We start from the raw sequence: 17,002 nt of genomic DNA on the forward strand, positions 1-17,002 counted from the left end.
GAGACTCATGGTGTTGGATTTAATTAGGGGAAGTCGTGCTCTGTCTGATTTATGAAACACAGAATCCACATACCAGCAAGAGTGTGTGGATCATATTTAATGTTAGCACGTTTAACTTTTACTACAGTGACCAATTTAATATCGCTAAGGTCAAAAAGGACTATTTGATCTGCAGGATCACTGTGGACACGTTTCACATCTAAACACAGACACTTGAAGGACACTTTAGAAATATTTCTGCTCAAAAATGCATTGGACATGTAGACACTTCTGTGGATTCTTAACACTTCTTGGACTTATTAAAAGGTGCATTTTCTCTTCTTTCTCTTATGGGACTCTCACTTTAACGATCGGACAGTAAAACAGTCATCTTCCATTCCCTGATGGTGAAATTACAGACTGAAGTCAGAGTTTTTTCAACGCCAACTTTTGGTGAAGCTTTGCATGGATCAGACGATAGTGTGTAGTGAATTATACTGAACTAGCCGCTATGACCTTTAGCTGTCTTTGTTGGATCATGTAAGCCGGTTACTGACTAGCCACGTTAGCTCAGGAATAAGAAAAGACAGATATGAAATCAGTGAACCATCAATAACACTGTCCACTAGCCTGAGTCTTCCCTTCATTAGTAGTTCAGAAGCATTACATTAATGTCATTGAGCATTTTGATGGACAGTATGAGTAAATTATTTAAAGGAAATATTCAAGTAGTTTAATCTATCTAAGACCTCACATGTCTCACAAGACCTCATGTTACGCAAAAGTTGTGTGTGTATATATATACACACACACACACACACACACACACACACCCATCCATGATCAAGGACCTGTCTCTAAACATGACAATTTTTTTCTGCCGGTGTTTCCAAGTTGTTTTTATCTTTAGTCTCAAAAAGAATTTTATGCTCACATTTCTTCTATCTTATTCGTGAGCTTGTCCATCATCTCTAAAGTGCTTTGAATTACACTGACCACAAAATTAGGTGTACAGGGTTCACACTGTGTGTGTGTGTGTGTGTGTGTGTATATACGCCTTTTAATTCCCCAAGGTGATGATCTCAGTCAAATGTTTCCCATCATCTTGCTGCTGCTGCTAAGTCTTTGTGTTAGTGTGTCCATGCTCACCTCTCTGTCTGCATATTTGTCCTTGGCATTCTGCTCACACACACGCACAGACTCATATATCGCAACATGGATTTAGTGAGATGCAACAAGAGGGCAGAGAAATGAAGGGAGATGCAGCAACTCTCACACAGGGAGATGAAACAAAGACTCGAAGTTCATCCAAAGGCCACAATTTAATAAATGTTGCAGGAGAATTGGCATTAAAGGATAATTTTCTCATCTGAACGAAGGATCTTACACAGATTGTTTGACAGAGCCAATGTACTTTTTTATTTTATTTTATTTTTTTGGTTGAGGACTGGGCATATTAATTAAGTCTCACTCAAGCAGAGATGTCGGAAAGACAGGCAGAAATGTGTGATGAGACAGTGCAGTGGTGCAGTGGTAAAGACAGGAAGAGCTGTGTGTCATCAGCAGTGATAGGAAAGACCATGTGAGCTGATAATAGAACCCAGGGATTTAGTATAGAGAGAATAAAGGACCAAAGAGGACCAGGAACTGAACCCTGCGGCACACAGGTAGAGGATATGAGAGTCAGAAACATGCCCCTGCCAGAATACCAAGGTTCATCCTGATAGGTAAGACCGAAGCCAGGCTAGAGCTGATCCAGATATGCCCAAGTCAGAGAGTGTGGACAAGATGATCTGATGGTTCACAGTGTCAAAGGCTGCAGATAGATCAAGTGGGATTACTGGTCGACAACGAAGAGCTTGTTCTCGGAAAGAAAGTCAGAGTTGGTTGAAGACTGCTTGTTCCATTGTCTTTGCCAGAAAAAGAAGGCGGGAGACAGGTCGGTACGTTTGCACTACAGAGGCATCAAGAGAAGGCTTCTTGAGCAGTGGGGTAATCTGGGCCTGTTTGAAAGAGGTTGGAAAAGTCCCTGTTGTGAGAGATGTATTAATGATTCATATAATAGCTGGCATTAGTGCAGATGCAACTGCTTGAAGGAGAGTGGAAGGGATTGGATCCAGAGAGCAGGTGGTCGGATGGTTAGAGAGGAGGAGGGTGCAGATCGGAGCAGTGGAGTCCAGACTCAGGTCGAACATATTTAGAAGAGCAAACATGTCAGCTGCCTGAGGTTTGTCCAGGTTCAGATCTTCCAAGATGATGAGTAGTGTTGTCTTGTCAGCTCATCGCAGATTTATCTCTAAAACATCTAACATGAGCTGTCCCTCTGATGTCCTCATTCCTGATCTTGTCCATCCTCGTCACTCCCAAAGAGAACCTCAACATCTTAAGCTCTGCTACCTCCAGCTCTTGAACAACTTTCCTTTCATTCTTGCTGAATAACTCAATCTACGGTGAAAAAGTAAAGAGGTGAGATCACCAATTTTCAACTTGCTTTCATTGGCTTTAGTTCAGGGTGTAAATGTGTATTATATTTACATATATTAAAATATTTCTCTGCTTCTGGTTGAAAAACTCCTCCACATCACCCGGAGAAGTTTTTCATCATTAGGTGTTCAAATGATGTCATCTGGAAGAGCTCCAGAGAAGCAGGCTGACCATGATTACAAACTTTATAGTATGAGCAACGAGATGACATAATCTGAACCGAAGATTCCTCCAAGTGATGTCATCCAGAGGCGTTTTTTAGCTAGAAGTACAGAGATATTTTAAAATAGGCAAATCAGATAGAAGTTTAATGACATCTATTTATATGTTCTACCCGAACTAGAACCAAAAGAACCAAGTTAAATCAGTGAAGGCAGCCTTTAGGGAGATTTACTTTGATTTCTCCCACACTGTGCATATCAACGTAGTTACAAACAGGAGGAGATTACATCTGCAGGGTGAAGGCATGGATGAATTTCCATCAGTACAGAATCTGTTAGTATTGGTATGTTTGATATAAAGTCGAAATGAGAGCAGGTTGTTTGTGAGTCACATGCTTGTGCACACTTGACTTAATACACAGTCGTGCCGATGATCTCACACCATCAAGCTGATCTGCAGGTGATAATGCGAAGATTGAAAATTGGCAATGTGCTCAGTTCACAAAGGCAAACATCCACCATTTGTACTCCGTGTCAACACTAGATGAAAACCGCGAGGAAGAGGATAATATGAATGTCATTTTTTGGGAAAAAGGCTTTATTTTTGCAGCCACAACTCACCGTGTCCTAAACTCGGGACACGTTTTTTTTCTCTTGTGAAAAAGTGCAAAATTTACAGAGACAAAAAATAAGTGTAAGGCTGCTGAGAAGAGAAAATGTGGTTTACTTCATACCTAATGACTTGTTGCTGTTGGTGACAAAGACGTTCTCGTCACTTTTGCCAAATACACACCTCTGCAGCCGGAGCCTTTATCTGGCTCCACGCCACATCCACTCTGCACGAGTGTGTGTTTGAGCGTGTGCGGTTGCACCTCTTTGCTCCCCAGCTGACTGTAAAAACGCCAGCATCTAATAGGTTATTGATGGGAGCCAGAGGAAGATGATGACATCACCTCTGACCAATAGCACGGCAGATACTGTGGGGCAAGGGGAAGAATGGGCAGAAAGGATGTAGGGATGGAGACAGAAGAAAAGGATAAGGAGAGATGGAGGAGAGAGGCACTTTTAATTTGTGTTTTGCTGAACTCAGCGGCTCCTGTCACCGAGGTAGAGACACGAAGAAAAGGGACGATGATGAATGAGGGAATAAAAAGAGGGAGAGAAACAGAAAGACGATGAGAAGGGAAGAGAGAGTGAGGTGCAGTGAAATAAAAGATTATCGAATGGCTCCAGAGCTGCAGATTGGTTGATCGGTTGTTAGTGGCGAGCAGTTAACAGATGAGATGGGAGGATGGGGAGAAGGAAAGCACATCTCCATCTATCTGAACCAAGACGTGGCGGAGGAGAGGACAGAGAAAAGAGGGGGGACGGGCTTCGCATCGTGTCTCTTAAAGTTGGAAGAATTATCACAGAGAAATATTATTGATTGTTTATGTGAGTGGGCGAGCAGCACAGTCTTTACATCATCGTATGTACAGTGTGTTCCCGTGTGTGTGTGTGTGTCAGTGTCCACAGTTTTTATTAAGGACACAGTGGATTCATCTCCAGTCTAAGCCAACATGAGTCATCACTTCCAAAACAGAGACTGCCCACTCTGTGCCTGACAAGTAGGCAGAGTGTGTGTGTGTGTGTGTGTGTGTGTGTGTGTGTGTGTGTGTGTGTGTTTATAGACACTCATCATTTACATTCTAAACTGGGTCAAAGTGAACATTCACATTCATAAGCTCAGACCCTCCAGTGGTGAAAATGCTCAAATGTCCACTTGTAAGGACACTTTAATTTCTGCCTTACTCAAAAAGTTAAGCCTTAAGCTTAAGAGACATTTAAAAGATGAACTGAGCCATTAAGCCATTAATATATTGTAGTAATTGAATGACCATTATCATACACATAGATCTGGTTCAATCGTTCATGTACTGTAGTACCTGGAGGTACAAGTAAGTGTATTATCATCAGTATGTGTGGTAATATGATGAATCTGTAGCAACTATGATTTAAACTAAATACAATGAGTAACTCATGTTCCACTATGAAATCCTGTCCAGTCTGAAAACTGGAAAGTGTCTGAAAAACTGGACAGTGTCTGAAAAACTGGACAGTGTCTTCATTGTGTGAAACATGTTCTTGTTTTGTTGAATGTCATCGTTCTCCAATATTTGTCCAAAACACTCGTACACATCAATAAAGTTATTTAAATGATCCTGCTCTTTGGATCCAGTCCCTTCCACTCTTCTTCAAGCAGTTGCCAGCTATTACACAAGTCATCAACACATCTCTCACAACGGGGACTTTTCGAACCTCATTCAAACAGGCCCAGTTTACCCCACTGCTCAAGAAGCCTTCTCTTGACCTCTCTGTTGTGGAGAACTACCGACCTGTCTCCCTCCTTCCTTTTCTAGCCAAGACAATGGAACGAGCTGTCTTCAACCAACTCTCAGACTTCCTTTCCAAGAACAACTTCCTCGATGTCAACCAGTCTGGCTTCAAGAGGGGTCACTCCACAGTCAGCACTCCTGACTGTTGTGGAATATCTTCGAGCTGCAAAAGCCACAGGTCAGTCTTCTATCTTAATTCTACTTGATCTATCATCAGTCTTTGACACTGCGAACCATCAGATCCTCTTGTCCACACTCTCTGACTTGGGCATCTCTGGATCAGCTCTAGACTGGCTTTGTTCTTACCTATCGGGACGAACCTTCAAGGTATCCTGGCGGGGGGATTTTTCTCTCATAGCCTCTCTACCGGTGTGCCACAGAGTTCAGTTCTTGGTCCTCTTCATTTTTCTATCTATACTGCATCCCTGGGTTCCATCATTCACTCACATGGTCTTTCCTATCAATGCTACGCTGATGACACACAGCTCTTCACTGTCTCATAGCGCATTTCTGCCTGTCTCTCAGACATCTCAGCCTGGATGAGAGAGAGACATCTTCAACTCAACCTCTTCAAGACTGAAGTTCTTGTCTTCCCAGCCAGACCTTCGACACAACATCAGCATCAACATTGGATCTACAGTGATTGTCCCCACTAAATCGGCCAGAAATCTGGGGGTCATCATCGACGACCAACTGAGCTTTAAGAACCACATCTCCTCAGTCTCTAGGGCAGCAGACTTGCCCTCTACAACATCAGTAAGATCAGACCCTACATCACGGAATATACAACCCAACTCATTTGTTAATGGGGTTACAGATGGTTCAAAACACAGGAGCGCGCCTCATTTTTAATCAGCCAGACTCATGTCACACCACTCTTCAGATCTCTACACTGGCTTCCTGCAGCTGCTCACATCAGGTTCAAAGCTCTGTCTCTTGCTTACAGAGTGGTTAACTCAACAGCTCCTGCTGAGCTCAACCCACTCATTCAAGTCTTCAATCCTTCCTGCCCGCTGCGATCTGCCAATGACCGACGTCTGGTGGTCCCAGCACCGCACAGAAGACACCAAAACTTTTTAGCGCAATGATCCCACGATGGTGGAAAGAGCTAACAAAGAGATACCAGATGCTATCTTCCGCATCTTCCTATGCATTTAAATCTATAAAAAAAAATACCTTTCTGCTCTTTCTCGCACTTGCATCTCGTGAAATGTTAACACTTTTCTGATAGAACTTTGCTTTGATGTTTCCTCCTTGACTTAGATTTTTGCTGCCTTGTACCTCACTTGTAAGTCGCTTTGGATAAAAGCGTCGGCTAAATGACTACATGTCAAATAAATGTAAATGTAGAAAAAATACTTCTAAATAAATTCATACTGTTTCTATCTCTGCATACAGATGTTTTTACCAACCAGATTTTGTGTTTACAATTGACTTTTCTTTTCTTTTTTTTGATGGATCTTTACAGTCCAAACATGTCTTCACTTTCCGCAAATGATCCAACTTTCTTAAAGTGTTTACTTTTTATGGTGCCTCATTTAGAAAAATCACAACTCTCCTTAATATGTTCCCTTTTTCCGATTTTTCGGAGAAATCACCATTACTATTCAAAACGTCTTCACCTCCAGCAAACTTCCCAATGAAAATCAAATTCTTTAAAAAGTCCCAAATTTCAAAGTGTGATCATTTGGCACCTTGCATGACGTCTTTACTCTCCAACACAAGCTCATTTATCTACATGTCCTGTCTGTCCACATTAAAATTACTGTCAAATTTGTCCTCACTGCTCAAAGTGTCTTGTCGTCCCTCTCAAGGTGTCAAGTTCAATTTGGTCCTTGCAAAGATAGATGTACAATCACACACACACACGGTCAGAGTTACTGGGCCAACACACTGAGTGCTGTGTGGGCACGGCAGAACCAACCAGCTAAAAACGGCTAGCTATCACCATGGCAACGTTCGGGCCGTGTACCAATCGGAGGTCAACTTGATGAGGTAATGTTCTAGAAAGCTATTTGAGCCTCTCTCACACACACACACACACACACACACACACACACAGTGTTCGACAGGAAAACACGGCACAACATGCAGCAAATCCACGACTAAAACAAACACACAGATGCAGAAATTAGGCAGCTTCTGTGGAATAGCTACATAGTTTCTGAACAAGAAAAACCGTGTTACATAACATAGACCCATAACTCATGCAGCACAAACACACAACAGAGAGAGGCAGAGCACTGCAGCAGCTCCGAGACTCTTCCTGCAGAGTGGGTGGTGTTGCATCATGCTCTAATAATGATCCATAAAACTAACTGAAATGATTCTGAAGCACAATGAAGAACCACCACCTTCTGTTGTTTGGTAGTTTAGACCATCACGCCCTGTTACAATCTCACGGATGAATTCTGGATGAGGTAAAACATGGGTTTGGGCCAGCACGGGTGAGGGTAGTGGCCCCCTGCCTTTATCCCCATTACTGTCACTATATCCACAGACAGTACTGTGGTCAGCAGCTAAAAGGTTGTGGTAGTTATTAATCAACATTTCAGTTTCAGTTTGTTTTATCCTTATTCATCTATGTTGCATTTGTGACACAATGCCACAGCATTGTTCACGTGGCTGCAGTGCTGCACTCTCTGATTGTCATTGTCTGTGTTGGTATAAAGGTATCAGGGTTCTTTAGATGTTTTTAATCTATTGGACATGTATGTGATTCTGGCCATGAATCAAACTGCAACAACAGAAAGCTAATCGTCCTGATATGCTGAATACAAATAAAGATTTCATAAGAATTTAATTCCCTACAGCAGTTTCCATCTCACCTGCTGTAGCTGCACACTCCAATCTGGACAAGGAGAAAAGGTCGGAAAAAAAAGAAGGTATTTTAACATGTAACAACAATGAAAAGTAGAAGAGAACCTCATTCCTAAACTTTTTCTTCATGCAACTCTGTAGCCACATGTCAGTACAAATCTTTGCAGAAGCTCCATCTTTTGACGTCCAGTCCATAGGATCTGTCCATGTCGATTAGTGCACTTGTTATACACAAAGCTGACACGACGGTGGGATGTCACCAGCTGCATTTCGCTGCATTTTGCACCATAACGTGCATAGGAGTCCTCTCACGCAGCTCCTTTCCTGTCTTCACATATATACGAGGGTGTGCGTGTCAAGCCTGAATGTGAAATTCCTGAGTGCCTGCATGTCAGCTCCTTTCAGTCATGTTCATCTTCAGTTACATGTTGACCTCCTACACCGCTGTCCAAGGTGAGCAGGTGTGTGTTCATGTGTGTGTGCTTGCTGCATCTTGCACACTAAATGCAGACTTGCAAACTTGTTGATGTTTCATGCAGAAAACGGACCAAACACTGGCAAAGTAGCGAAGCCTGTGGTTAGTTCCCGTTTTAGGTCCTATGATGCTGAAGGTTTAAATCAAAAGAGAAGATAGAAGTTTTAAAGAAAGTTTCATGACCTGTATCTGATTTTCCTAGTGTAGAAAAGTACTTCAGAATTTTTCAGCAGTCTCCTTCATATTAACAAAAAAGAAAACCGATACGTTTCTATTGGCCCAGATAAAATTCTCACACTGCCACTAAAATGAATAAAAAGAACCTATAGGAATTTATAGGAATTATTTTTCTCAAAACACCGAAAACAAAACCTTGAGTGCTAAAGTTTGGATTTGCCTGTGGATCCTCTGAAGTGATCACAGACTGACAGGGTTGGTGCTTTGTGCAATTTACTGATCTGTTATGCTCTTTTGTGGACGTGAAATTCAAACAGTGTTTGAAGTGCTACCTCTCACAGCGCAGACCGAACTCAGAGTTTGACGTATCGTGAAACACTCGGTATTTAACTGACTTGTAACTTGTATTACATTTTTTTTAAATAAATCTGAGTAATCTGTTTCAGAAAAACCCTAGTTCAGTTACAGTATCTATAATTTACTACGTAACACTTCTATAATCCAGGCTATGGGAACGTCTGTTCCATTGGGGCTTGGATTGTACACACAAGTGCAAGTAGTGCACAAGCACATTCAGGGCAGTTTACTTTATTCCAATTACTATTGCTGTAAAGTAGGTAAATAAGTAAATAGGTGCACAGGAACTAGTATATGTGGACAATCCATCATGTCTGTCACAAACGTCTTGAATGGCCACAGCAAATAAAGACAGAGAGAGAGAAACTATGAAACCACTTCAAATTAACACATTTCTATGCAAAATGTGAGTTAGATAGCAAAAGAGAAAAGATGTAAAAGCAGTGCGATCGGTTGGATAAGTGGGTGGATGTGTGTAAAATGCTGAAAAAAGACAGTAGCTCAGAGAGAACTTCAGTGGAAGATCTCTTAAAGGAGCACTGGGCTCCCAGTCAGCACAAGTGATCAGCCCCACCTACCAATTACCTGTACCTGCATGGGAAAAGCCAACAAGGCAGAACCACAGAGGCCAACGACAAGACTCATCTAAAGCTAAACCACAGTTAATTCTAGTAGACACTGTATAAAATATAGTGTAACTGTGCTACATCACACTGTAACCGTGGTAACGTGTGTGGATTAGCCTATTAGTTTCTCTTTACAAAGTAAGTGAAACATGGCGACCACATAACTGCCTCTCTGACTTACATCATGTCAACACAAAAGCAACAAAAAGCTTTTTTTTCACCCTTTTGATCCGGAGCAAGTAAACCAAACAAGTGTGGCCACAAAACACGATGACAGATGATTCCGTGTACGTACAGCTCTGTACCAAGCGTAGGCTTTAATGAATGGTGCTGGTGATATAATCTGAGTGGAGCTGGAGTTGGATTTTGTGAGTTCCCCGCCTTCCTCCCAAAATAAAGTACAGAGTCAGAGCACTCCCTGGTGGTGCCAGGCCTGAACTTCAGCAACTTAAACTTCACCAACTTTTGTCTTTCAGTGATTTCAGCTGCATTTGGCTTCAGCGGTGCGATACAACCTCCTGCAGTCCCAGTAGTTTGTGTTGGATCAGAATAAGAGGGGAGTTTGGAGCTGTGGGTATCAGTCCTGGGCTACTTGTTGCTCCATGAGAGTGTGACCTGATTCAAAGTGAGAGCTGCTGCTGTCCTTTCTGTGAGCAGGTGAGGGAGTAAAATAATAGGACAAAGCTGGTGTGTGTGACTTCACTTTCAGTTGCAGTACAATTGCAGCCTGTTGCACTTTTCATAGTCTCTCAGGGTTTTTTTACACTTCTTCAGACATTTCATTGTGGGCTTGTGTGTCTGCATGCTGGCACAGATATCAGTAATCTGAGACAGACCCCTGCTCTCCCCAAACTCTCATGGATCCACTGATTTAAAATGATGAAAAGTTCCTTTAAAACTCGGTAGGTTTTGGATATAGAGGCATTAAAGCGACTGGTGGTCTGAGGATTCTTTTGCACCGTACTAAATATAATTCAAACATAACTTAAACATTGCAACATATGGATAATTATGATATTTTCTGTTTTAATCAGGTGTTTAAACCTTTGCTGCTGCTGTAAAGTTAAACTGTTCAGCTGTGTTGAAAGTGAACCAGGACTTTTAAGTTACAATTAAGGATGTAAAGATATTAGTAATGTTGCACACACTTTAATCTCCTCGTAGGCAGCCGCCTGTCTGCTTGGTCGGTCGCACGTAAGACCAAACACACAATTGAACCTGCTTGCTCGACACACCTGAAGCAACAACAACCAGCAGCTATGTTGACACATATACTCAGGACACAGCTGACAAAAGCAAGTATAGTGCTGAAACATGAGTCTCCACCTGCAGTGAGAGTGTGATGGAGACTCACCACCATCACTCAAACCGATAGAAGCAAAACAACTAAAAGGCAATTTGGCAATATGTCACAGGGAGTTTTTGGTATTGTTACAAAACCCCTCCACGAAATAATCCCACAAAACTGAATAAGATAATGAATAACAGATACTCAGACGAGGATCATTGCTTGTTTCATCTGACAAACAGTCCAAAGCTGTTCAATTTCCAATCAAACAAAGAACTGCAGCAAATCACCTCCGGCTACGTTTGCACAGTTTGGTTTGTTTTAGCTCCCGTCTCTTTAAGGCCCCATCTCAAGTCCACTCTGTTCTGATTGAGCTGTTTGTAGAAGCCATCTGGTCGGGAAAATAACCTCCAAACTAACCAGAGTCATGGATGTAATGTGAGCGTGTGTGAGTCTGGCCTGTGTTTTGTATGTGAGGACTCTTGGGAACGTTTTAAGAGAACGTCTCACGATGACTCTACAGAGCAAACAGAGACACGAGGTTTTGTTTTTGTGTGATCTCATCCACATCTGTTTGTTAAAGCTCACGTTTGGAACAAAGGAGTTACAAATACATTTGCGGGGGAAAAAAGCATAATGACTCTCAATAACTACTTTTTAATTCAATTCAACTTTAATTTATATAGTGCCACTTCACAACAAAGTCATCTCAGGGGACTTTACATAATAAAGTCAAGACTATACATGTATGTAGATGTATGTATGTACTTTCATGTGTGTACCTGAGTCCAGAGCCTGTCGCAGCTCTGCAGGTCCACCGGAGGCTGGAGCAGCTTGATACAGAGACTCACTGCTCAAACCTGCAGAGGAAACAAATAGAAGAAGATGAAATCAGAAAACAGGCTGAAAACACATTGTTCCTTTGGGCCAAAACAGCCACATGTGCACATTGTGCTACAAATGATGTCACCTCTGCTCCTGCAGCTCCAGGTTACTGAGTAAAATGACATTTTCCATGCAGCTGAATAATAAAAGGCTTCACCTGATTCCCCCGGAAGACAGAAATACAGCATTTACCCTTTCTATTAGCTCTCTTATATGAAGAGCCTGATTCTTTTTTAGATAAGTCGCTTTAATGCTGCTCAAATGTATTCCAACTGTGAAATAAGACGATGGCTATCAGTCCCACGTGTGTCACCTGCTTCTAAGTCTTCACGCTAAGCCAGGTTAACCACATCCCGACTCCAGCTAAGTGGTTAACGCACAGATGTGAGATTGATATCAGTCATCTGACACAGAGAGAAGGCAAAATGTGGAACTAGTGGTTTTCTAGACAGACTCACACCACATGAACGCTCGTGCAGTATTTTCTCACCATGTTTCTCGATGGCTTTGACGAGTCTCCAGACGATCACAGGAGCCACTTCAGACAGAAGCTCCAACTCCACACCTGACAGAGAGAGAGATGCTCTGATTATTAATGTATCCCTCACAGCCCCCCTAAATATTGATGTATAAATGACACAAATGCACATACGTCAGAATGCTCCTGCTTTCTTTGCTTTGCATTAGCAACAGATTTTTAACAGTATGTTCGGGACAGAAATCGTTATTTTAGGTACAAAAATAAATGGTACTACACATTTTCTGAAGTCAAGCTGAGAAGCCATTAAGTCAAATATGAATTTAAATTGTGCCCAGCAGGGTAAAGACCTTGTTAAAGTCAGCGTCATGCTCATGCACAGGGCAACACTTCACTTCCTCAGCCCTCAGAAGGCTGATCACATGAAATGCACACACTCTCACACACACACATACAGAAAGCTTGGATGCTGTGCTTATGCAAAATTAGATGGGTTTCGTCTCACACATCCGTCTTCGATACATACGATATCAGCTAAACAGAAAATGTTTATGTAAATATAAAACAGAAAGTGATGTTTCAAATGTAAAAAATGTAACTAGAAAATGCAGTTGACTGTATTTGTAAACAACACTAACATATATTATATGTACTATTGCTTTTACTTAATATTTAATTAGTTGTGCACTATATTTTTAATAATCATAATAATAAGTTTTATTTATAGCACCTTTCATGTACAACACTTTCAAACGCTTGTACAACAGTCCCAAGCAAAAAAATGCCTCTTACTAACATAATAATAAAAAATAATAAAAAACTGAAAGAATGTTTAAAAAATTAAAACAACTAAATAAATAAAAATGTGCATATTAATAAAATGTAAACAATAATAAAAGCAAATATATGAGTAAGAACAAATCTTAAAGTAAAGGTGACAACCTGTTGTCAGCAGGAAGAGGCAACACATAAAAAGGTTTTTAACCTCATTTTAAAAGACGCTGTTTGACTGTATAACATAGACAGAGGAAGATTATTCCAAAGTTCCAAAGCAGAGAAGCACAATATGAAAAGGCCCCTGATCCACCCGCTGATCCTTAACTCTAGTGATACAATACGGTTCCGATGACCGAGAGAAGAGGAGTCTACATGGAACATATGGATTCAAAAGGTCTGATAGATATGCTGGTGCCAGCCCATTTAAAATCCTGTAAGTCAATGGAAGCACCATAAAATCCCATCTGACCTTTACAGGAAGGAACTGGAGTGATGCCAGAACAGGTGCAATGTGATTGAACTTTCTAGTTCTGGTTAGAATCCCAGCTGCAGAGTTGTGGAGCATCTGGAGAATTCTAACGCTCGAGAGCTGAGAGCAGAACACTGCAATAATCAAGTCTGGATGTCTCGGTGACAGTGAAGGACAGGAATGATTTAATCATCGTATTTATTATATTAATGGGTTTATTTTGCAAGTCCAGTGAGTCAATGCAGTGAAATTTGGTTCTTAACGTGCACCAACTGGTTTAGGTTTTTAAATGACAGTAAAGTCTCTATTCTATTCTGTATCTGAATTTAAATTTGATCCACAAAGAAGATGTTGCTTAAAAGAAAACTTCAGACATTTTTTGAATCAATGGTATTTTTCACAACCAATATGCAGGTTAAAGTCAAGACACGTATACTATGTTTTGTGTTTGGATAAAAAAACTAAACCTTCAGCATTCCAGCAGAGAACAGCATCTCTACCAGTGTATGATTAGAAATCTGACCATGTCCTCCTCCTGTTCTTCCATCTGTTTGTCCTCAGTCATGTTTTCCCTCTCCCTCCTTCCTTTTCTCCCTCTTTCATCCTATTAATCGTCCTTTTCCTCCCCCTCCTCTCACCCTTGTGCCCAGTTTACTCTTGGTCACCCTCACAGAAATTCTCCACTTGTGATGGTTTAGAAGGTCTAGTGTCTGAATCACAGGGCATTAGATCATATTTCTAATAAATACAATGTGTCAAATTCGCATTTGTTTGACATATTGACTTGATAAAATTGGGCAAACATGAGGTCACCTTGACCTTGATCTTTAATCACCAGAAATCAGTTCATCCTTGAGTGTAAGTGGATGCCTAAGTCGTTCCTATGAAACTGTGTACAGGTTAGAGAGAATACACAAAAACCTCCATGTTAGGTTTAGGGAAAGATAATGATTTGGGTTCAAATGACATAATACATTTAACAGCTGTTTCTTTTATTGCCCACCCCCCCTTCCACCTCCATCCCTATGCAGACTGGATCCATCTTTAAACGATGTCACAGATGCTCCTGTCATAATTACTACGGCTGCTGCAGGTCGCCTAATTATAGCACATATAGGTGGTACGAACGTGTTGGGCTCTGGGTAGGTGCAGCTTTCTCTGCTGAAGCATAATTACAGGTGTGATGACAACTGATAATGGCCATTTAATGGGGTGATAATATTCAAATCTGCTGGAAACAACAACCAACACACACATATCTGCTGTGTTTACCTGTGTTTATCTGAGCCATAGTGTGTGTGTGTGTGTGTGTGTGTGTGTGTGTGTGTGTGTGTGTGTGAGTAATAAGAAGCGGCAGAGGAATTTCCGGAGATATAGGTCGTTAAATTTACAGTGCTTCCATTAACGTCATTGTCACAATGCATCACAGAAGCAATATCTCACCCAAGGGAGCAGGAAGAGAGAGAGAGAGAGAGAGAGGACAATAGAAGTATAGGAAGGACAGAAGAAGAGAAGACAACAAGAGAAAAAAGGACAAAGTGATGAGAATGGAAACAAGTACAAACAGTGAAAGAACTGAGGTGAAAAAGAAATGAAGAGAAGATGTAAGAAGAATTAAAGATGTAAGGAGAAGAGAAGAAAACGACATGATGAAAAGAAATGAAATGGGCAAAACTTAAAAATTATTTACCATGAAAAAACAATTTAATAAAAATGAACACATCATTAAAATGAACACTCCACCCCCCACAGAACACCCCCCCAATTCCTACAATCGGAGCTGAACCTCTCCAGGTTAGCAGGTAATTTACCGCGAGTATTCTCTGGTTGGAGATGAGAGAGGACAAAAAAGAAGGTGAAAGTGAGAACAAAGAGAAGAGAAGGAAAGGAGGAGGTATAACAAAGACAAGAGAAGAAGACAATGGAGACAAGGACAAAGGATTCCACACAATACAATTCTATGCGGTTGGTCATCTGTGCTCCTGTAGAGGAAGCATGGAGCTTCATGCACAAACACACATGGGCTACACAGTCACACAGTAAAACCCCCCACTGAGGCATTTAGTCAATAGAATGTGCTCCACTGCACTATACTGCACACTACTACACATGCATGTAAACACACATGTCTCTACAGTGGTCTACTGTGAATCTGTCCCTGCTGCATCAACACAAAGAGACACACACACATTACAGTCAAATCTGTGTTGTCCCTAAAGACAGCTGTGGTTTCCAATCAGCAGTTTCTGAAAATGACATATTGATCAGTGGAGTTAGCATTATGAAGTAGCCCCTGACCTGCAGCTCCCTTCCATTTCGAGTGATAATGGATGATTCCCCCCCACCACACATGCACAGACACACACACAACTCCGTCTATAACTGCACACTTGATGTTCACACAGGTTTGTGTGTGTGTGTCTGTGTGTGTGTGGGGGGGGGGGGCGTCATCCATTAGGAGACTGGTTTTTCATGTATAGTCACATTTAGGTTAAATACACTGAGCAAAAATTGAGAGATTATCTTATTTCTGACGTTCATGGACGGCGTTGAGTAAGATCTTTAGGCGAAGCCTTCAGTCGTTGTCCTCCTCGAACAGCACAGCTGCAGTAACACTGAGTCACAGCAGGGGGCAGCTGACTCTGGACCTGTCCACAGTGCTGTGGCCTCTCAACTGTAAAGCTGCTGCAGTGTCACAGCACATGCAGCACTGTGAGTATCGCATTATTTCATTCTTCTCTGCATATTTTCTAATAATAAAAAGTTCAGGTTCAGTCTAACCTTGTCACTGATCTAGATTCTTTTTTTTTTTTTTGGAAAATCAACAGCAACACAATGTAACACTGCAACATAATGATTTTCTTTCATTGTTGTCGCATTTTTGACCTGCATGGACTGTTTTTTTTGGGGGTTTTTTTTGTAACAGTTGTAGGTGAGATATTGTCTCGGGTAAAAAAAAAAAAAAAAAGGACAGATGTTTACTGCTGTTCTAACACACAACAGAAAGCTTGTTATTGTAGTTTGCACCACTCATCACACAGAGGCAATTACAAACCCCCAGCGTCTGACTGAGTGCAATTTGTGTCAAAAACACGAGTATTAACTGAGGGGGATGAGTGCTGCAGTGCTCGATGCACGATTCACTCGTTTTCTCACTCTGTCCACATCAAGTGTCGTACATGGACACTGGGAGCAGATCCGCCACAGACAGTACCTAAGCATCCTGCAATTTTATCCCAACCCCATCTTCATGCTTCACAGCGTGCTGCTGGGATCCGACATAGCTGCAAAAGTCCAAACGTTCACACAATGCCAATGAGAAGCCCCCTCTGCACCACCAGCCTCTGCTTGATAAATAGCAATTCTCCCTGGATTTGTTGTGCCTTTTTATTATTACTCCTGCTGCAGCTGGAGCTGTCTACAGTTCTGCCACAACATTAAAATGAACTCCAGGTCTCAACATGTGACGGACAGACACATTGGTAGGGAAAAAATAAACACACACACACACACACAAAGCAAAAGATGAGGTGCAGAGCTGACGTGACCTGCAGGCTGCTGGAGCGTGACGGCCGTTATCTTGTTACCAACATGAAGGTTTGAAATGACAATCTGTTCTCTACAGCTCCTCATATAATTATTTTCCTCATC

At 41.5% G+C, this 17,002-nt stretch overlaps 1 protein-coding gene across 3 annotated transcripts in view; it reads right to left on the reverse strand.

Annotated features, from left to right (window-relative positions):
• pik3r3b (phosphoinositide-3-kinase, regulatory subunit 3b (gamma)) overlaps window positions 1-17,002 on the reverse strand; it is a 160,550-nt gene that overhangs the window by 103,463 nt on the left and 40,085 nt on the right. For all 3 annotated transcript variants that reach the window (XM_067512668.1, XM_067512667.1, XM_067512669.1), the window contains exons 3-4: window positions 12,118-12,192; window positions 11,525-11,602 (exon numbers count right to left, since the gene is read on the reverse strand). In XM_067512668.1, the coding sequence (XP_067368769.1) occupies window positions 11,525-11,602; window positions 12,118-12,192 (153 nt within the window). The remainder of the gene's footprint in view (window positions 1-11,524; window positions 11,603-12,117; window positions 12,193-17,002) is intronic.

Source organism: Channa argus, chromosome 8 (assembly GCF_033026475.1).
Source record: "Channa argus isolate prfri chromosome 8, Channa argus male v1.0, whole genome shotgun sequence".
Taxonomy (NCBI): domain Eukaryota; kingdom Metazoa; phylum Chordata; class Actinopteri; order Anabantiformes; family Channidae; genus Channa; species Channa argus.